The following is a 21,832-nucleotide window of genomic DNA, read 5'->3' as shown; positions in this document are numbered from 1 at the left end:
ATGAGTGTTAGTACAGTCCACGTTAGGCAGCTTTACTGTCTGTAACATAAGGCCACTTGAGTTCAGGTGTGGTCTTTGGGCGAGACAAAACCCTGGACTAACAGACTCATCCTGAATGTGTGGTTTAGCCTGCTCACATATGACAAAGATACTTACTCTCTTGAGTCCACTGTGAAAATGTTATGTATTGTTCAACGTTCAGCTGTAGGAAATTGACCCAAGGGTTGATGTCTACTAACTAAACATTAAGTGGCTCTTGTGTGGGGGAAGTACGAGGAAGTATTAGAAGCTATCTGTGGTTGGTTGCTGAACCTGTATTTCAAAGGATGTTTGCCAAACTTGCCACAGGTGACATTGCCCATTTTGACCTGAATGCTATTTCAGTCAACATAGATATGCACCTCTCCCTGAAAGCTTTGTTTAATTTATAATGCTTGGAGTGGATACAGCAATACATTACATACAGTGGTTGATATACATGTCCAATTAAAAAAATAAAATTCCATTATTGTGCCTTGAAGACATTCTCAAATATTGAAGACTGGCATTACAATACCTTTTGTTTATCTAATGTTTATAGTATGTTTATTGATACATTGTAAGTCAATGCAGTGGACAGGATATGTCAATACCTCACAACAGGGTAGTGTCAAACATCAGAAAATGTATTGTGTGAATATCAATACACCTCTTAATGTAACAAAGCAAAGGTCAGTAGTATGTGGCAGTCCTCTTGAATCTTTGTATTTGGCCTGGTCTGTCATGACTCATGACTGTAGAGAACAGTCAGTTGAATGATAAGGAGCTAACAGCCTGAGCAGGCGCCATAAGTAAAATATTTGTTTTGGAACAGTCGATCCCAGACGGGTGTCCTTCTGTTCACTTCCACCTTATACTGTTGACTTATTCACGCACTATCCTGACCTTGTCAGCCAGTGATTTTTTGGGGGGTGAATTGTCACCTCATGAAATTGATTGAACTCTTTTATCTGTCTGTGTACTGTAGACTTATAGGCTACTGCTCTCTACTGATGACTTTAGTCTGAAGTCCCTTTGTGTACACAGCTGCTGGATCAGCTCAAAGGGTAAGTGACAGTGACCTGGGCTTGTAGTGCTGCCTCCTACTGGCCAGAGGCAGCACCTGCTGCCAGACCAGTCTTTCCAGACCAGACAGAGCTGGCTGACAGCCCCAGTCAGTGAACATAGATGATGCCTCCTATACAGCAGCACCATCTGCTCCCTCCTCACCAGTCAGTCCTCAAGGGCCCTGCAGGATGAAATCATGTCAGCTCCAGCATTAACAACTCAATCAGGCATGATGAAAAATGAATGGTGAAAGCTGATATCACATGTGAATGTTATTAATTGTTTCATTTTTTGAGGTGGGGGAATATTGATTCCCCCCCCTTTGCAAGTCACAAGGTGGCGCTTCACGTTATACTTCAGTCATCCGACTCGAGCTGTGTCCGTGGTGCTGAAATTGCACTGTGTTCTGCAAATACATAGCCAGCGTTCAACATGTATTCTCCACGTGGTGATGGTGTTTCGATATGGCCACATAAATAGGCTGCGCCGTGTAATTCCATTTTCAATTAGGCTAAGGGTATTTATCTGCTACTGATTTATTATTATCAAGCCTGAAGTCGTTCAGACCGAAGAAATGGAAAAGGAGCGAAAATCCTCCAAACAATATGGGTCTTTGGATCGAACCAAATTGGATGGAAAAGCCGATAAGAAGGGTGAGCCTTTGCAAAATGATTAATTATGTACAGTGCATAGCATGGAAAGTTGTAGATATACGGGCTACCTTTTTATTATCTATTCTACTTGTGTTTTTTTGCATGAGGATAAGTTCAGTTTGATAGGACTTGGTGCTGAAATCTTTCAGTTTTAGACTATTTTCTTTACAAAAATCCAAAATGTTTTGTGATTTAGAGACTTTTTATGAAGATTATATGATACTCAAATTGAGCTATACACCTATACATAGAAATACTTGCAGTAATTCAGATTAGATCAAAGTGTTTCACAACTTCGGCTATTTGCCTATTATCACCAGAACCTTGACTATGTGAACAAAAGGTTATTCACTGAACCCCTCTATGGACATGTTAACATTCTTTGTATGTATCTGCATGCTATGTATAGAAATGTCAACCAGTGACCAAAATACTGAATTCACAAAGGTAATTTCTAACTTACAGCCACTGTCAGATGTATCATTGTCATATTCCTCATGGCTATAAGGCTCAAAATGTTACTCTGGTCCTTGTGCTAATCATAAAATGAACAACACTTGACTGGGTTAAGGACACTCATTGGTGAGTGGAATGGAGTAGTGATCTGATATTGTTGTGTAATGTCTGTTTTTTCTTCTTCTGTACTAGTAGAATAATTTCATGAACATGGACCATGGATAATGTTACTGCATTTAGAAGTAATAGCCAGGACAGAGAGACACGTGATGAAAGATAGATCGATAGATCTTAAGAGTGAGACATTTATTTTCTGAAAATAGAACTTAATGCAACAAGGCATAGAACAGAGCAAATGTTCCCAGGATCTTTATGTAATCTGGTTGTGCAGTGCAGACTGCAGGGGAGTACACTTTCAAATGACATCTGAAGGCTGGGGGTGGCAAGGCGACCTAAAGAGCGACTTTGCTTGGAATAAGTAGGCAAAAGAGAATGAGGGACAAAATGATGGAAATCGGGGGTGTTTGAGCTGAGGTTGAAGAAGAGGAGTTTTTTCTTCTTCTTTTTTTTACTTCCTCTTAATGTTTTTGGTATGCAGAGGGGCTCAGTAGAGTGGACTGGTATCCTAAAAGAAGCCCTGAAATGCTGCTGTCCTGACTCATTGTGTTATTCTGTCTGTACAGATGCAGTGTGAGGATATCACTCACCTTTGCCTCTAGCAGTGACTCTTCATAGGTGACACAGGAAGAGACAGTGATGAGTCTCCACAAAGGTGAAAAGGAATGGAGTATAGCCAGCCACACACAGAGCCCTGGTAAAGCTCTGGTAATCCAAAGTGACATTTGGAAATCCAATTGTCAGGAGCAATTTTCACAATAGGGGCAGAAAATTGCCTCCGGAGGAAGGCACATACAGCAGGCAACTCACGATCAAAACACAGACCCCAAGCTTGCTCTGAGGGTTTTGTCAGAATGCGTAATTATTGAAGATCCATTGAAAAAACTAGATGGAGCTTCTAAAACGCTAATGATGATGTGTGTGTTTTTGATGGCGTTAGCCTTGTTATCCCTGGTGATTTGGCCTCCGTTTGTAGCTAATGTTGTCTTTTCTGACAAGGTCAAGTAATTAAGAGCCAATTGCAGCACTGTTGGATGAGTCATAGCTGGTCTGTGAGGAAGCTGCAGGCTGAGCAGTAAGTGGTGCATTACTGGGCTTTCAGTGGGCTGCAGGATTACATAGTGGTGAGGAGTCAACCTGGAGGTCTGAGAGGTCAGAGGGAGTTGTTGACTCTTAAGGGCAGTTCACTCTGGGAGGTGTTTTGAGTTGTCTCATTAAACTAATGTTGACTAAGAACACAATAGCATTGGATAAGAAAAGCCAATAGACTGAAGAAGGACATCTCAGCCTTTAATCCCCTGCTGAGATCCGAGTCATTTGTCATCATCAAGCTGCCTCAAATTCCACTCACCATCATGTTCAATTTTCTCACTCATCCCCAGCCTTGCTAAGCAAGTCCGTAGAACGTTACACTGAGCAATGAAAGGTTTATTCCAATTATCCAGCCCATTGTCTGTTGTAGGATAGAGCATTTCTAGACAAAATGAAGGGGAATCTACATGATTATCACTGATTGCAAATCACTAGTCCTAATTTCAAATTATTTCTTTGTAGTTCCCCAATATACCTTCATGCACCAGTTTAGTGTATATGTTGTTTATGTATTGTGATGTCACGAGAGGCTACACAGCTTTCAGCGGGATTGCTCAAGTAGTGCAAGGAGACCAGGTTCAACCAAAACAAGGATTTTATTAAAGGTCTTGGGAAACTAACGAAAGTATAACACAATTCTGTTCTCTTGTGGCTCTTTAAGGGTTAACAGTTCAGGGATGTCTCTTCCACATCCAAAATCATAACTCTCACTCGCTCAAATAACTTTTCCCCAGTCTTACTGTATTCCACGTTGCAGCTAGTGGCCAACCCAGCAAAACGTCCCTTCCAAATGTCCCACACGTATTTCCACCGGTGCATATATCCAAAGGTGAGTATTTCCCCAAAGGTAAGTATCTCCAAATCCTTATATTCCTCCTGGAAGTGGACGTGCAGCACTCTTGTCCTCCAGAGAGCCCAGCTTGGAGACTGTGTCTCTTCCCTTCCCAAACCTTCAGCTCATCAGCTCCTCATTTGTTTCAGCTGCGTGGGAAGATTGGCCATAGAGGGGTGGAGTTCCCGACCATACCAGCAGATGGAGCCATAGCTGTCTGGGTTTGCAGCCACCTCAGGGGGATGTAACGTCCCTCCAGGACACAGCCTCTCGTGACATCACACATCCCCCTCCTCGGGACCGACGTCCTCGTCGGGGTAAAGGCAGCGAAGAAGGCATCACGCCGGGAGAGGGCGTCCGCATTGCCGTGGTGCTTGCCAGCCTGCTCTCTCTTCAACTCCTCCACCTCTAGGACCAGGGACTCAGCCTCCTGTTGTCTCTCCTTGAGTTTCTTACTGAACGCATCAGCCTTGGTTTTAGCAGAGTTTAGCTTCTGTTGAGCAGCTTTCAGTTCCTTCTCTCTCTCTGCCTCCGCATTCTTCATCTTGTTCTCCAACACCTTGTACTTCTCCTCTGCCTTCTTCTGGACCTCCTTACTACTGCGCAGGGTCTCCTCACACTCCTCGATGGTCCTGCGCAGCCTCTCCAGCTCCTCCTGTTGCTTATGGAAGGAGCTCTGTTGGAGTTTAGCCTGGAGGATATCTAACTCTTCTGTCTTCATGTCTAACTGTTGCTTTAACAAACGATACCTCTCAGCGGTCCCCTTCAGACCAGACAGTTCTTTTGTCCAGATTCTGTAGCTCCGTCTCTGTGTCGGTCTGGGCACCTGCCATCCCTATCCGAGTTCGGGCGGGAGTGAGTAATTCGGAGGATTGCACCGGGAGCCTTCCCAGGATGAGTCTTGCCTCTCCGGTTCCGAGGTACTCGGGTTATCCTCTCCTGAGACTCTCTCCAGAGTGGGTAAAAGGCTGGGCAGTCTCGTCCAATTAGGACAGGGACGGGGAGGGAATCAACCACCCCCGCCGTCGTGTGTATGGTTCCCCGTGTGCTGGTCATTGTAAGTTCAGTAATGGGGTATTCTCTGGTGTCCCCATGGACACAGGAAACTGGGAGGACTTTCCCCGGGGTCAGACACGTTGGGCCCACCAAATCCTTACGCACCAGGGTGGCCCGGCTACCAGAATCCAGTAAGGCCTCCACATCATGGTGATTCACAGTTACCGGGCAGGTGGGGGGTCGATCTGGGCCGCCATCTACGACTCCCAAGAGCGAGGCAAAACGATGTGTGGGTGCTGAGCTGGAGGACTCCGCAGTGGGCATAGGTTCATCGGCTGGTTTCCCCACACTGCCAGGAGATATGTCCCATCTCCCCACACCGGTAACACTGTCGAGGTTCCCCATCCTGGTGTACTCTTCTTGGACCCGCCTGGTTTCTGGCTCCCCTGGAGCCGGGATAAGTCCTGACGCAGCGGGGTTCGAGACCTTGGGGTCCTTTGGACGGGTTTTCCCCATTTGTGGTGGGGCCGCACTCTGGGGTCTTTTTCGGAAGCATTCAGCATCTCCGCTGTGGCCTGGTACTTTTCCACAGCTTCCACGGTCAGATCAGCCGTGGTCAAGGCCTGTTGACTGATGAACCGTTTTGCCTCATAAGGCAGGGCGCGTAGGTAACGATCCACCACAACGGCCTCCACCACCGCCGCTGCTGTATTCCTCTGCGGATCCAGCCATTTCCTTGCGATTCGGACAAGTTCATGCATCTGCGCCCGAGGAGGTTGGTCTGGTTGGAAGGTCCAACTGTGAAAGCGCTGGGCCATACCAAACTTTGTGAGTCCATATCTGCTGAGGATCTCAGACTTCAGGGCATCATAGTCAGTAACCTGGTCAGGGCCCAGGTCCCGGACAGCATTCAGCGCTTCCCCGGTTAGAAAGGGGGCTAACAGACCAACCCACTGTTGCTTGGGCCAGGCTTCCCTAGTGGCCGTGGCCTCAAATGCATGCAGGTATGCCTCAATGTCATCGGTAGCTCCCATCTTAGATATAAAGTCACTTGCCTTTATTGGGCGGGTATTTTGGACCACCCTCTGTCTCTGCAACTGCAATTCCTCTGCCTTCAGAAGGTTGGCTTTCTTTGCTCCTCCAAGAGAGCCACGTTTGCTTGCATCTGGGCTTGCTGGCCAGCAACAAGGGCTTTCAATATGTCCTCCATTTCAGTCGGGCGGGGAGCCTACGGCCAACTTGGAAAACTGGGTGATCAAACCTTCGGTATCCTCCTCCGACATGCACTATTAACGCTGAGCGTGCCTGTATTCTCCACCATCTGTGATGTCACGAGAGGCTACACAGCTTTCAGCGGGATTGCTCAAGTAGTGCAAGGAGACCAGGTTCAACCAAAACAAGGATTTTATTAAAGGTCTTGGGAAACTAACGAAAGTATAACACAATTCTGTTCTCTTGTGGCTCTTTAAGGGTTAACAGTTCAGGGATGTCTCTTCCACATCCAAAATCATAACTCTCACTCGCTCAAATAACTTTTCCCCAGTCTTACTGTATTCCACGTTGCAGCTAGTGGCCAACCCAGCAAAACGTCCTTCCAAATGTCCCACACGTATTTCCACCGGTGCATATATCCAAAGGTGAGTATTTCCCCAAAGGTAAGTATCTCCAAATCCTTATATTCCTCCTGGAAGTGGACGTGCAGCACTCTTGTCCTCCAGAGAGCCCAGCTTGGAGACTGTGTCTCTTCCCTTCCCAAACCTTCAGCTCATCAGCTCCTCATTTGTTTCAGCTGCGTGGGAAGATTGGCCATAGAGGGGTGGAGTTCCCGACCATACCAGCAGATGGAGCCATAGCTGTCTGGGTTTGCAGCCACCTCAGGGGGATGTAACGTCCCTCCAGGACACAGCCTCTCGTGACATCACAGTATGTATAGTGTTTGACAGTTCTAAGCCATTGCAGGTTGAGATGACTATAATGGAGATGATTATATTCAGTGTTTCATATAATCTTGGGAAACTAGGATCTCATCATGGATAGCAATCACAGCGCTTCACAGACTATGACCAATGAAACAGACCGGCCCCCTCCTGGCACCACTGCTGGAGATGGGCCAAAAGAGGAAATGTTAATGAGACTGCACAAGTCTACTTAATTGATAAACCTTAACCAGTTCATTATAGATTCTAGAAATGTACTAGCCCGTGGGTGCTCAGCATCTATTTCCTACTTTAATTGTCACTGATTCTCAGTCTTCTATCTCATTGTCTGAGATTCTTTGTCATTGTTCATTAAACTCAGGCATGTATCAATATCCTGATGTCAACTGTTCAGAGAGAGCTGCCGTCATGCCATCCCAGTCTCAGCACCACTGAGTCTCTGTCCAGCCTGGCAGTGTGCCACTCAGAGGCATGTTCCCTCCATGCTGTCCCACTGGGGGAGGAAACCCAGGAAGCATGCTGCACACATGCCATAATTAAGGCAGGCTGAAGACACACACACTCACCACCACGCACACACCCACCCACCACTTATGCTGCTGCCATACTGTTTACTATTGTTATTTTTATTTATCCTGCTACCAGTCACTTTCTCCTAATCCCTGCCTACGTGTACATATCTTCCTCAATACTCCAGTATCCCTGTACATTGTACATTTGGTGCTGGCACTGACCCTGTATATAGCTTCCTCTCTTATAATTTTTTTCTCATGTTTTGTTTTTGTTTTTTATTAGTTATACTATTTTGATATTAAATACTTCACTGTTGGGTAGGGCTTGCAAGTTCAGCATTTCACTGTACTTGGCATGAGACAAATAAACTTGAAACTTGAAAAGACAGGAGAAAGTGCTCTGGCCTCCCTCTCTCTTCTAAGACACGATCATGTTGTGCTGGCATAGGTGGCGCGAGCAGAATAAACAGTCATTTGTTCCTGTTTCCGTGCTGATGCACAGTACTATGCCAATGTAGCAGTAGAATAACTTGCTAATACACTACATGACCAAAGGTATGTGGACACCTGCTCGTCGAACATCTCATTCCAAAATCATGGGCATTAATATGGAGTTGGTCCCCCCTTGCTGCTACAACAGCCTCCACTCTTCTGGGAAGGCTTTCCACTAGATGTTGGAACATTGCTGCGGGGACTTGCTTCCATTCAGCCACAAGAGCATTAGTGAGGTTGGGTGACAGTCGACGTTCCAATTCATCCCAAAGGTGTTTGGTGGAGTTGAGGTCAGGGCTCTGTGCAGGCCAGTCAAGTTCTTCCACACCGATCTCGACAAACCATATTTTTATTTATGTATTTATTTTTGTAATTTTTACCCCCTTTTTCTGCCCAATTTCGTGATTACGATCTTGTCTCATCGCTGCAACTCCTCAACGGGCTCGGGAGAGGCGAAGGTCGAGTCATGCGTCCTCCGAAACATGACCCGCCAAACTGTGCTTCTTAACACCCGCCCTCTTAACCTGGAAGCCAGCTGCACCAATGTGTCAGAGGAAACCCTGTTCAACTGACGATCGAAGTCAGCCTGCAGGTGCCCGGCCCGCCACAAGGAGTCGCTGGAGCGCGATGAGCCAAGTAAAGCCCACCCGGCCAAACCCTCCCCTAACCCGGACGACGCTGGGCCAATTGTGCACCGCCCTATGGGATTCCCGGTCACGGACAGTAATGACACAGCCTGGGATCGAACCCCAGGCTGTAGTGACGCCGCAACACTGCGATGCAGTGCCTTAGACAAGATGGTGAAGCGTGATTCATCACTCCAGATAACTCATTTCCACTGCTCCAGAGTCCAATGGCGGTGAGCTTTACACCACTCCAGCCGACGCTTGGCATTGCACATGGTGATCTTAGGCTTGTGTGCGGCTGCTCGGACATGGAAACCCATTTCATGAAGATCCTAACGAACAGTTTTTATTTTTATGTATTTTTTATTTAACCTTTATTTAACTAGGCAAGTCAGTTAAGAACAAATTCTTATTTACAATGACGGCCTACACCGGCCAAACAGTTCTTGTGCTGACGTTGCTTCCAGAGGCAGTTTGGAACTCAGTAGTTAGTGTGCAACCGAGGAGAGACAATTTTTACGCGCTACGCGCTTCACAATAACAGCACTTACAGTTTTTTTACATTTACATTTTTAGTCATTTAGCAGACGCTCTTATCCAGAGCGACTTACAGTTAGTGAATATTTTTTTTTTTTATACTGGCCCCCCGTGGGAATCGAACCCACAACCCTGGCGTTGCAAACACCATGCTCTATCAACTGAGCTACATCCCTGCCGGCCATTCCCTCCCCTACCCTGGACGACGCTGGGCCAATTGTGCGCCGCCCATGAGTCTCCCGGTCGCGGCCGGCTGCGACAGAGCCTGGATTCGAACCAGGATCTCTAGTGGCACAGTTAGCACTGCGATGCAGTGCCTTAGACCACTGCGCTGCGCCACTTGACGTGGGCAGCTCTAGCAGGGCAGACATTTGACGAACTGACTTGTTGGAAAGGTGGCATCCTATGATGGTGCCACGTTGAAAGTCACTGAGCTCTTCAGTACGGGCCATTCTACTGCAAATGTTTGTCTATGGAGATTGTATGGCTGTGTGCTCGATTTTATACACCTGTCAGCAGTGGGTGTGGCTGAAATAGCCGAATCCATTAATTTTAAGGGGTGTCCACATACTTTTGTTTTCTTGTTTCCCTTCCAGCAGAGGAAGACATTGTGTCAATGGCGGACTCCACCATCACAATAGATGACATCGAAGGGGAGCTTTTCAGAATCGAGCGGATACGTGATGTTCTGGTACGGAGGGAATCAGAACTAAGATACATGTGAGCATTTTTTTTTATAACTATCCAACCACACCAACACTCAGTTTCTGACATCTTTTGGTGATTTATCAGAGCCCTCTAGTATGAGGTAGAAGAACAGGATACACATTTTGGGCCTTTTCAGTCTCACACATAACATCCATTCCCTGGCTCCTTGTGGAATGGGTTGTGGTTGTACTGTAGTAGGTTTTTACAGGGCTCATTAGAGTTCCACAGTATTCCCCTCGGACTTGGTGATGCTCCACATATGACAGCATCTAGCGATGGGAGCGACCAAGTGCATGAAGGCGAATACTGTGTAGAGAGGACAGCAGCACATTGTCTGCTCTCCTATTAGTCTACCAGCTCAGCTCCTACACACTTTTGTCTCGACACTGCACATGGACTTTGTTCTGAAAAGAAACGGTTTTATACTTTTCTCTGTCTGATCCCCTTGGCTGTAATGTTTCTTCTTCATTATTGTGACATGTGTAGGAGAGAGCGGGGAGAGACTCAGAGAAAGGATAATGATGCTGGGTATGGGGAGGTCCAGTTGCTGGGGAGATGTGCACTGAAGCATACAGTAGGCTATATTCTCACTGTTCCTCCTCAAGACCTCACCTTTCTGGGTTGGAGCTTACATATAAGCAACACTTTAAACAAAGTAAATGGGATTTCTGTGAGATTCAGTATGATTACTGAACACTAACCCTACACTACACTAACAGTAATCACTATTGGCCTGGTAAACAGCCGTACTTCTGCTCACCGTTAAGTAGATGAGCACAGCGGCACAGAGAGAGCTTTTCTCACTTTCTCACTACTGTATCTGTGATTCCTTCTCTTTCATCTCCAGGGACAGGAGCATATTGACACCAGTCACTGCAGAGCTCAAGGTCTTTTCAAGGCTGACCACAGCTCTAACAGAGAGAAACTGAACAGTGATAGCATAATAACAAGCAATGTACCTTTGTTCATGTGGAAAAGTAATTACTGTTAGGTTTCTGATGTGTAAAGTAGCTTGTTTTCTTATCTACTTAGGTGGAAGTTAAATTAAAAATGAATAACATGACATGGTTTGCTTATGGAATTAAATGATAACTCTCATTTGCATGCAGTGCATTAGGTGTATGCAGTTCAGTGTGTATTCTTTTTAATGCTGTAGGCACTGCAAGGTGGTTTATTGTGAAAGGCAGATTTATTGTAATGTCGGGGTGCAGCTTCAGACACAATGACAGGGCAATAGAAAGGGAATCCATATTAAAGCACATACACAATTTCCATGCAAATAAGCTGTGATGCAGCTACTGCATTGGTCACTCCTATGAAGTGGCTTGAAAATAATAACACATTTCCTGTGCTTAAAGGCCTGGGGGCATGTTTATCTAGGAGGTCATTTTCCTCTTATCGTCCGATGGAAAAGCCCAGTTATCCAGAGCCTCATTAGAATTCCAGTGGGAATAGCCACATCTGTAAGAGTGTCTGACCAGTATTGTTTACTTAAACCTCCCTACCTGAGTCAATCAGTGAAATGAGATATGATGCAGCTGCAGCTCAGAGAGATGGGGAGTGACTCATTCTCAGAGGCCCTGTGGCATCAGAGTTGTTTCAGCTAATAAACCCTCAGCCAACAATCATTTCAGTCCACCTGAGAAGAGGAGAAAGCTAATTTTGTTCGCCATTTGCACTGAAGTGGTTTCTGTCTGTAGGATAGGCTAATATGGTTCTTGTTATTATGTCTATGTTTACAAAGCTGAAAGGGAAATCGCTTCAATTCTATAGCATTACATTTTACTATGTATTTGGCCATGTAAATGTACTGTGTTTGAATCGCTTGAGGAGTCACTTTATTTTTTTATTTTTTATAGAAGCCATTATCTCTACACTCATCTAGAGTATATCTCCCTGTCTCCTAGCTCTGCCTGCCTGTCAGGCAGTTTTTTCACTCAGCAGCAATCTTTTGAAAATTGCTATAATTTGCTGTTGTTATATTGACCACTGTTGTAATAGAGGAGTTATTGCAGAAGCTGAGGGCTTGATGGGAAGTTTTGCCTCAGAAGACAGGACAACTGCAGGGTTGTCTGGCACATTGTGGTCCCAAGGGAAGGGTGATCACATCAGAAGGTCCTCTGTCACAATCCTTATTACTGTCCAGCAGGACCTGTCTGACTGTAGTGACTGTGTTCTTCAGTGTTAACCCTAATGTGGGGCTATACATGCAAGCCACAGTGCCTTCAGAGAGTCCACTCAACACTGGAGCCTGCATGATTGTATCTTTAAGACTACAATCTCTCCATCCTCTGTATTGAAGCATTTTGTATGGGTTTCAATTGTTCTGTCAATAAGAGCAATTAGGATTGATTCCTGACTGTCAGACTAAGTGTGGTACAGGGAGAAGAACAGCCACTGTACTGACAGTCGATACGTGACAGGATCCGATTCTCACCTTGTCCTGGGTTCTCTTCCCCTGGCTCATACGAAACAGCTGTGAATATAGATTTCCTTTGAAGTATATCAATGTGGTTTATGATTGAGAATGAAATGGATTCCTCAATTTTTTCCCCTCAGGATGGACGACATTCAGCTTTGCAAGGAAATCACACGGCTGAAAAAAGAACTTCAGAAGCTGGTGTCTGTTTCAGGTAGGCTACCATACACTCTTAGAAAAAAGGGTTCCAAAAGGGTTCTTTGGCTGTCCCCATAGTAGAATCCTTTTTGGTTCAAGGTAGAACCCTTTTTTGTTCCTGGTAGAACCGTTTAGGGTTCCATGTAGAACCCTCTGTGGAAAGGGTTTTACATGGAACCCAAAAGGGTTCTATCTGAACCAAAAAGGGTTATTCAAAGGGTTCTCCTATGGGGACAGCCGAAGAACCATTTTCGTTTCTAGATAGCACCTTTTTTCAAAGAGTGACTCTCTCTGTGTGAGGTGAGGTGAGGTGTTCAATTCACATTATAGAGCGCACACACACTTGCTGTGGCAGAAAATGAGGGAATATCTCCATTAAAAGGGCTTATAGTCCAGGTAGTTCTCTAGGAAAACCAATAATAAAACATTTGCAGTACAGAAAAGCAGAAGATTTGGAGCACAACATGCTCATTATCTCAGCTTATCATTTCAACATTTCAGCTCTAGCTCTTTCTGTATTATCTCACATTTTGTAGGTTAGATCCAGTGGTAATGCTATCCACACCCCTTTCTCAGTATTGTAACAGCAACACCATGCACAGTCATCTGGTGGTTACAGATCCATCAGCCTAAGCTTAATTTGCCTGGTGCTTAATCTTGAACTGGAGCTGTGTGAATGCTTAATGATTCCTAGCATCTATGGTTACTATATGAACCGTTTATGACTGCTGTATGACCACTCCATGACTATACTGTCTGTATGACTCCAGACACAGACAAATCCAACGAGGACCGGCAGAGGGAGGAGGAGCTGCTGCAGCAGATCCACAAGCTGGTGGAGACCAGGGACTTCCTGGTGGATGACGTGGAGTTTGAGAGGCTCAGGTGAGGGCTGCCATGATCTTAAAGTCAAGGAAGTGTGGGCCATCATGTTCTTAAAGGCAAGGGATACTATAACTAAACATGTTGCCGAAGTAGCATCTAGTGACCATTAATATCGGTGACTCAGTTGTCACCTCTGAGTCATACTGTATCGGAACCAGTTTGTGACCATTCCTCCATGTCGCTGTGCAACCCCTTGCATTTGTTTAGCTGTCTTGCATGTCAGGCAGCCCTGCTTCTATGACTACAAGTCTGAGTGACACTTTTGACAGCTCTCAGAAAGGTGGGTGATACGTGGGAAGCAGATACTTAATAATTTACAGTAAAGTGATGTTAACAGTAGAAAACCATAAAGAGAAAATGATTTATTTTTTAAGTGAATTCACACCATCCACACATATGAACAAATGTTGGAAGTGTTCATGTGAGCCTCTTTGTCTCTATCCAGTTGTTTGGTTGGTTATTTGTTAATTTTGTGTGTGTGTGTGTGTGCGTGCATTCTTGTGTATGACTGTGTTTTATGTCAACAGTGGCTGTGAAAGATATAGTGGGAAGATTTTCCCTGTTGTTAACTGTGCATACACCACTCAATCTCCTTCAACAGGGAGAGAGAGGAGGACAAAGAAATGGCTGATTTCTTACAGTCTAAATTTCCCAAGACCTCAAAGAAAAAAAGTATGTGCATATGTGTTACCATAGTGCTGTGTAGTCAAGGCTCAAATATGAAGCTTCCTTTTGTGCAATTAGTCCAAGTCGCATTGATTGAACCAAGTTAAAATATGATAACAACATTAACAATGCTGATGGTGCCGATGACGATGATGATGATAATGATGTCTCTTTTTTTCCCAGATGTCACAGAGGACCGAAGGATGACCTCCAAAGCCCAGCAGACTTCGTCCACTCCCTTCGTCACAAAAACCGGCCTCACCCTTCTGAAGGAGTGCTGCGGCTTCACATGCTCTGTCATGTAGACTCCCTGCCCTGTGGAGAGACAGAGACACTTTGTTGGTGTCTGGATGGGGTTATTTGTGTGGAGCGGGCAGACGGAGCTTTCATACTTAGACTATGACCATAAACATATGTTCAGTGACAGGTAGGGTTAGGACTGTGTTCCATCAGTGAATATATTGCTGGGTCGTTGCACCAATTCAGTGCATTTTGAGAAGTGTAGATTTCAACTCATTTTTACATTCTGTCATAAAGAGCACATGTTCAACTTCATTAAAAAATAAAAACGTTTTCCCATCTCAAGAGGTTAAATACAAAAATTACTATAATAAGTGCCTATCAAGTTCCAAATAAAGTAACAGGGTTGACCGCAACAGGGTTGACGATTTAATCTTAAATTACATTTACATTTTACATTTTAGTCATTTAGCAGACGCTTTTATCCAGAGCGACTTACAGGAGCAATTAGGGTTAAGTGCCAAATCCGCTTGTCACGGGGAATAGAAGTTTGTTGTGTGCAACAGGGAGTGGCAATTTAATTCAAGCTTCACAAAAAATATATATATAATTCAACAATGTCTAGCCTGTCTATCTATGGGTAACAAGGTTGACCTGTTATGCTTGACCTGCTCAGTTTTCCACCACAGAACACCAGGAAATTGCCAAAAAAGTAGAACCAGCTCACCTACTTTTACACTATGATTTGACTATTAGATGTTTCTTTTGAAAAAAAATATTTAAAAAGTAATAGTTTCACCATATTAAAACCAGAGTTCAGTTCACGTAACAGGGTTGACCTTAAAATGAGGGACAGACGTAAATTAATCACTAATCACATGAAATAAATAATAATCTTCAGAAATGACTTTGTCAAAGCAACAAAATAACTAGGGCTTTACAATGATGGTGAAATGTAAGGGTTAAGTGGGTTAAAATCTTCCTAGAAGTCACAGACGGTGCAGGGAGGGACATGTCAAAATGCAGATTTTTTGCACTTTAGTAAGTCTTTATTTATATAAAAAAATCTTCATTTTTGAATTCTCCATCTGGTCTATATCAAATGACACTTCATTTAATATAACAGGCTTTTAAAATTCAACATTGGTAAACAATTTCTACTTAAAATATCAAAGGGACGCAAAAGGCACTATTTTTGTGGAACGACCCTGCTGATCATTTCCTGATAAAGTATATAGCCTACTTGACTCAGCCCAGTCCATACATCAACACATATCTTCCTCATCACCATGGTCAAAATAAGTATTCTGGTCTGTAACCATGTTTCAAGTAACGAACAGCGGTACTATCCTTTGGACAGAGTGAAAATTACAACAGAACGTTTCCAGTCTGATACATTATTTTTATCTCTAGCAAATGTGGGTCAGGTCCTGGAAATGACTATCTGGCAACCCTTAGATGGTTGGTGTATATTTGCGGATGTACAGATAATCTAAGGAAAGCTGTCTATAAAACCTATAGTGTGATTTGACACGGTGAGTGACTACGTTTAAAAGCTCTGCAGCAGGAGAGTCGTTGAGCACCAGGTTATTGGCAATTATCTTATTCAAATGGACCCTGTCCAATTAAAGTAATTAAACAGTATTATGTGTTGCTATGACTGTGCAATTATCCCTCTCCAATGCATTAGAGCTTGACACTTCATTCCCCTGAGCATTGTCTAGACTGCTATGACTAGCAAACCTCACTCTGTCTTTTGGTGACATTTTACATGGTCACGGCTAACTATGACACTGCTTAACCTTGTTAAAGGCCACTGCTTGCTTGGCTTCCATGCCAGGTGAAAAAAGGAGCTAAAATAGATCCCCCTCTCTCAGTCATTTGGCCCCTTGGTATCTCCCCTCTGGACTAGCTGCTTCACTGTGGTAGCTACCCTGTCAGTAGCTGTGCCTGATTGCTGGTGTCGTATCGCGTCGATGCTGGTACTTATTGCTGATAAACAAAGGAGTCCGCTCATACTGAACCTTTGATCATAAGTTTTGTTCATATCACAAGCTTTCAGCATGAGTTTTACAGACCTGCAGTGTCTGGAGAAACAGTGTCCCAAAATAATCTGTCTGTTTCTAACCCCCTCTTTGTCTAGCCCATACTTATAAGGAATGCAAAAATATGGGTTGCTCCCTCTGCTGTCCAATCACCTGTCTCCCCTGGGGCGTCACCCTACAAATGGCTACTTTTGAACTAAAATAAACATCCTTTCAGTTCCACGTAAAAACATTAACAAAGACATAATCCTAATACACTACATTCCCCCCTTCGAGACGAACTAAAAGTCTCGAAAACAAACAGAATAGGATTATGACACGTAACAATTTATCTTATTGAGTATCTTTAACATTAAACCAAAAACATTTTCCTCTAGAGTGTAAATACCTTTCTATGAAATATGAATAAATGTTTATGAAGTGTGAATACATTACTATGAAATATGAACAAATCTTTATGGAGTGTGAATACATTACTATGAAATATGAACAAATCTTTATGGAGTGTGAGAGCGAAAAACTGTCTGGCAGCCTTCAATCAAGACAGTAAAATTCTCTCACGGTCCCTCTGCCCCAGGCAACCACCTAGGTACTCCCGATGAATTCATAAATCTTTATCAATGCATTTGAAACTATGATGCAATTAAATACACATGAAAGCCCCAGCAAACAAAATACTATCCAAAATGTCCACTCTAAGGCTGGTCAACCCATCGGACCCTACCGTGGACCTCTATCCCTGCCTAGACTCCCTGTCCCTAAGCATTCACGAAATAAACAAAAACATCTAAGATCCCCACATGTATCCAATAACATCAAATATCATTCTACAAAAAGTAATACCTAAGAATATGACACAAATTATGTATTACACATGCAAATATGTCTATATTTCATTGCAGACACTGGAATGTAGTCCACTACACTTTATCTCCTCCGTAGTCTCGACTTCCAATGCATTGTTGATGATGGAATCGGAACCTTTCCACCCCTTCCTTGTTCCATCTCCTCCAGTCATTCTCCTTTCATATTGTCCCTTCATATTGTCCTTGTTTGCGTATTTCAATCTCTACATTTTCCCCCAAATGCTTCTGGAAGAAAAGAAAAGACCAAACAGTATCTTTTGCAAAACAACACTTTCAAATTAAAACATCAATATCAACTAAGAATATAAAAATAATATATAAATGATGTATGAATCACATCATCCTATTTCCCCCCTTTGATTCATAACATCATACTAAAATCACACTAATATTGAAAGAAAAAAAAATATTTGAAAAATGATCAAATAATCAAAAAGGATATTTATCCATCAATTCTCCATCCAGTCCCACTTGTCCATCTTCATCCAGATCAGGAACAGTCAACAACGGCATCTGAGCGTTGTCTCCAGGCATCACAACTCCAACCTATCTCAATATCATAGCTTTCTCAAAGGTCAGTAACAAATTACAAAAGAAAAACATCACATACAGTGCTATAAAAACTGCTATTAAATCGTAAACCATCACTGCTCCCACTGGGCCTAACTGATCTTGCAACCAAGACTTCGCTGACCATCCAGCTTCTTCAGATCTACCAAACGCATCCCTTATATTCTTCAAGGCATCTATAACTATCTGGAATCAAAGTATAGGTAATATTATCAATATGATCTGCCAAAAATGTTACACCATACCATGGAAAAAGTCCCCCCTTCTCTCTTAGACTTATCCTCCAATGATAGGCTTCAAGACTATGAAATGTCGCCATGTCTCTTTTCACCCTATTTCCAAACCTAGATTCAGATTTATCTGTGTCCGGTGCTACCCCTCTTTTAATGGTAGAAACCTCATATGGAAGCTTCAACGTTGAAATGTAACAACATCCTGTCCATCCATAGGGTAAGAATATATACGCTTTATCACCACAAACCCTCCAAATATCTCTAAAATTCTCAATAGTCACATTGTCAGGCAAAATCTGATCTTCCACCATCAAAGTCTTGCTGTTCTTACTAACTGGAACGTAAAAAGTAACATTATATTTCTCATTACTACCCTTAAGGTCATGCTTACCCAAAGTCATCATATAATCATCACAATCTGATATTCCCATAAACATACCCCTTACATCATATGTTTTATTAGAACAAAAACAACTTTTAGCCCTCACTGGTTTCACCTCCAATGCTTCAGGGTTCGCTGTTACCTGATTTTCCTTCCCATCTAACAAATTCCCATAGGGTAATTCATTTAACCAAGAACACTTAAACCTAGGCTTAAACAAATGTTTTGACAACGACATTATTTTATCTGTTACTGATTGTTGCTGATACAATAGCCATGACAAAGCATAAGACTGACACATACTCGATAGAGGTCGAGCGACCGTCTCACCGCGTGTCTGGTGCTGGAATTCTCAACAGACATGAACCCTCAAGATTCCTCACTGATCTTACAGAATGAGCTAGCTGCTGGAACCAAAGATTCCTACCTGCCCATCCATCTTTAATTTTCACAACAGAAGAATCAAACCCATATGCCTTCCATTTAGTTTCTCTCTTCCCTAACGAGCGGTACTGATCAGATACCTCTCCTTGTCTGTCATTAAAATCAAAGACCTCATCCTGTACCTCCATGATAGTATCCTTCACTATTTCAGATGAATCTATATTGTTCTCTACCACTATCTGCTCTCCTATTTTAACCCTATCCTTACTATCATTGACAGCACTCTCCATCCGTACCATAAACCCCTGAGCTACCCCCTTTAATTTCAGAAAAGTTGTTGTCGGTGTCGGTGTCATACTTCCTACATTTGTCATTGCCGTCGCATCATTAATCCCTTCCAAAGTTACCATTAAAGTAGTTGATTTAGTTGATGTATTAACACCCTTAACTACTTCTAGTGGGAAAGCTACCAATATCCTCTGTGTATTATTTACTGTTGGAGTGGCTACTGTAATATACTTCTCCTGAACTCCTTTGGTGACTGTGGAAGCTTCAACAGACTTCAACACTTCCATTATACGCGTCACTTTACGAATTACATAGCCTTTTAACCAATCATTCTTAACCGGAACAAATTTTAATGCTTGCACTAGATAAGTACACATATATTCTCCCTAATCTTCTCTTATCATTCAGCAACGCATACTTTCTCAATGCATCTGCTCCTAACAGATCTAAACTCCTACCATATCTATCTTCCCACTAAACTCTAAAATGTCCTTCACCACTGTTCTCTCTCTCTTACTACTAACTTTGAAACTTAGCTTACTGTCTTAGAGTTCCTTCAACCCTAGTTCTCCTAACTTTTTTAATCTAATCTTTTCTCCTAACCTTTAAAAACCGTTTCCACTGATTTATTCACAAAATCCCTTTACCCCCAATTTTTAGAATATGTGATTGGGAAGTCCCCACCTGCTTCTGACTTCTTCACACACAGACTTGGCAAACGATCAAACCTCTTTTAGCCTAGTTTGAAATCTCTTTCCCCTCTTGGTGTAGGAATGTAACCAAGAATAACAGTCACCCTTTTAACTTTATTTTCCAGACAGATTGTCTAATAGGCAGTCTAATAGATTATCATCCTTCCTATGATATTATCTTTTTAAGCAAATATGATTCCCAAAAACCCTACTTTTTAAGATCTTCTACCAGACAGCCGTCTAGTGTACATCTTATTGTACAGTTCAATTTACACCATGCATCTCTTCCCAACAATGCAATAGGTATATGTTCTAATATTAGTATGTCTATTTTAATTTCTCTTTGATTTTTTATAGCAGAGCTCAATTGGTTCCTTAAGAGTAATTAGCTGTTTTACTACCTCAAATCCCTATCCTAATTAGTTAATTTTACATAGTGAGATGTTTAACCTCTTTAGGCTGAACACAGATAAAAGCTTTTCCACTATTCACCTCTCCTAGTCCTTTGTTTTTACTTCAATTGTTAGATATTTTCTCTTCTTCTCTAATCGGTGCTATCAGCTGACACCCCCCTTCGTATCTTCTCGGCACTCTAGAATCCTTGAAGGGTTCACCTAGAGAACAGGTGATCTTCACTTGCTCCTTTATCTTCCTTAGAAATGTCCTCTGTTGTTTCCTCCTGGCGCATTGCATTAACAGGTAAAGTGACCAACCTGTCCATAATTATAACACTCTTCTGAAAGTTGCTGGAAGTGTGGCTGAAATCTTCCTCCTCCTTCTAAGCCTTCTCGTCCTCTTCCTCTCCAATTCTGTGTCTGTCCAGAACCTGGCTGTGGATATGAAACAACTGGTACCCCCCTTGGTGGCTGGTACAATTGCATTTGACATTGTTCAGTTGAAGCTGTAGCAGTGATTGTTGATTTGGTTCACTCTGATTCTTCATAACCAAAGCTTGTCTTCTTCTTCTTCTCCACCAGTTGTATTTGATTGAGTTTTCTGAGAGTTTCTTCGTCCTGTTCTTTCTTGTTGTTGACATATCAGGATTCTTCAACAGCTTATATTCTAAGTTCTGTCCTCGAAATATCATCTTCCATCATCTTCTTACTAGTGGCCTTTTTCCTTGGCCTCACTGTATTCTTCTCTTAGTTTCCAGACATCTCGTTTTTTTCTTACTTCTGGAGTTTTGGATTCATTTTCATTGTCGTTTCTGCTTGTCCTCTATCTATTATTCGTTCATCTTCATCTCTGATGCAATAATCACCCTCCTGGATGATCCCTGGAAGCTGAGGATAAACATCCCTAAGCTCTACTTCCTTCTCATAAGGTGGGGGTCTTTTTGCTGAATCCGTATGTGAGAAAGGTGTACTAACTTCTGCCATTAGTTTTTCTGTCGCCTTCTCTTCCTTTAGCCTTTTCTCTATACCTTTGTTTATCTTATCGCTGGAATCTTTTATCAGTTTTTGTTTGAGAATGAAGGACAACTTAAGAACACCTAGCTCCCTGTCTCTTTTCTTTACGTTGTTCCCTTTTTTCCCTTCTTTTGATCTGCTTTATGAATTGACAGAAGCACTTTCATTATGTTGATGACGTCAGGGATTAAGATTCCCCCTACTAGCTATGGTTTGTTCAATGTCAGGCCAACTTTTGTTTCATTTGCCGGATAACCTAGCAATACTTTAGTTAAAGGATTACTATTTTGTACTATATCAACAGGTGTAATTACCTTCATAGCCTTGATGTCGTTTTTCCCCATTGTACCAACCCTTTTATATTCCTTTATTGTGAATTATTTTATTTTAGACTATATAGCCTATGGCTTCCCCCCTTTAATTATTAATATAAACTAAACAAAAAAAAACAAAAAATATATATATATATTTTTTTTTAATCAATCAACAAAAATATGAATATTAAAAAATT

General features: G+C 42.7%; 1 protein-coding gene across 1 annotated transcript; it reads left to right on the top strand.

Annotated features, from left to right (window-relative positions):
* Window positions 1-1,480: 1,480 nt before the first annotated feature.
* On the top strand, window positions 1,481-14,844 carry LOC121570391 (bMERB domain-containing protein 1). The gene is made up of 6 exons (XM_041881847.2): window positions 1,481-1,739; window positions 9,933-10,056; window positions 12,604-12,677; window positions 13,432-13,546; window positions 14,148-14,218; window positions 14,396-14,844. Exons 1-6 carry the CDS (start codon window positions 1,661-1,663, stop codon window positions 14,515-14,517), a joined length of 585 nt encoding a protein of 194 aa, XP_041737781.1. The 5' UTR covers window positions 1,481-1,660; the 3' UTR covers window positions 14,518-14,844.
* The last annotated feature ends 6,988 nt before the right edge of the window (window positions 14,845-21,832 follow it).

Source organism: Coregonus clupeaformis, chromosome 7 (genome assembly GCF_020615455.1).
Source record: "Coregonus clupeaformis isolate EN_2021a chromosome 7, ASM2061545v1, whole genome shotgun sequence".
Classification (NCBI taxonomy): domain Eukaryota; kingdom Metazoa; phylum Chordata; class Actinopteri; order Salmoniformes; family Salmonidae; genus Coregonus; species Coregonus clupeaformis.
Note: the sequence above shows the minus strand (reverse complement) of the source record. Positions and strands in the feature narration are given on the sequence as shown.

Coding starts and splice junctions, on each gene's coding strand:
- LOC121570391 (XM_041881847.2), top strand. CDS start 1,661: ATGGAAAAGGAGCGAAAATCCTCCAAACAATATGGGTCTTTGGATCGA. Junction 10,057..12,603: donor GAATCAGAACTAAGATACAT/GTGAGCATTTTT, acceptor TTTTCCCCTCAG/GATGGACGACATTCAGCTTT. Junction 13,547..14,147: donor GTGGAGTTTGAGAGGCTCAG/GTGAGGGCTGCC, acceptor CTCCTTCAACAG/GGAGAGAGAGGAGGACAAAG.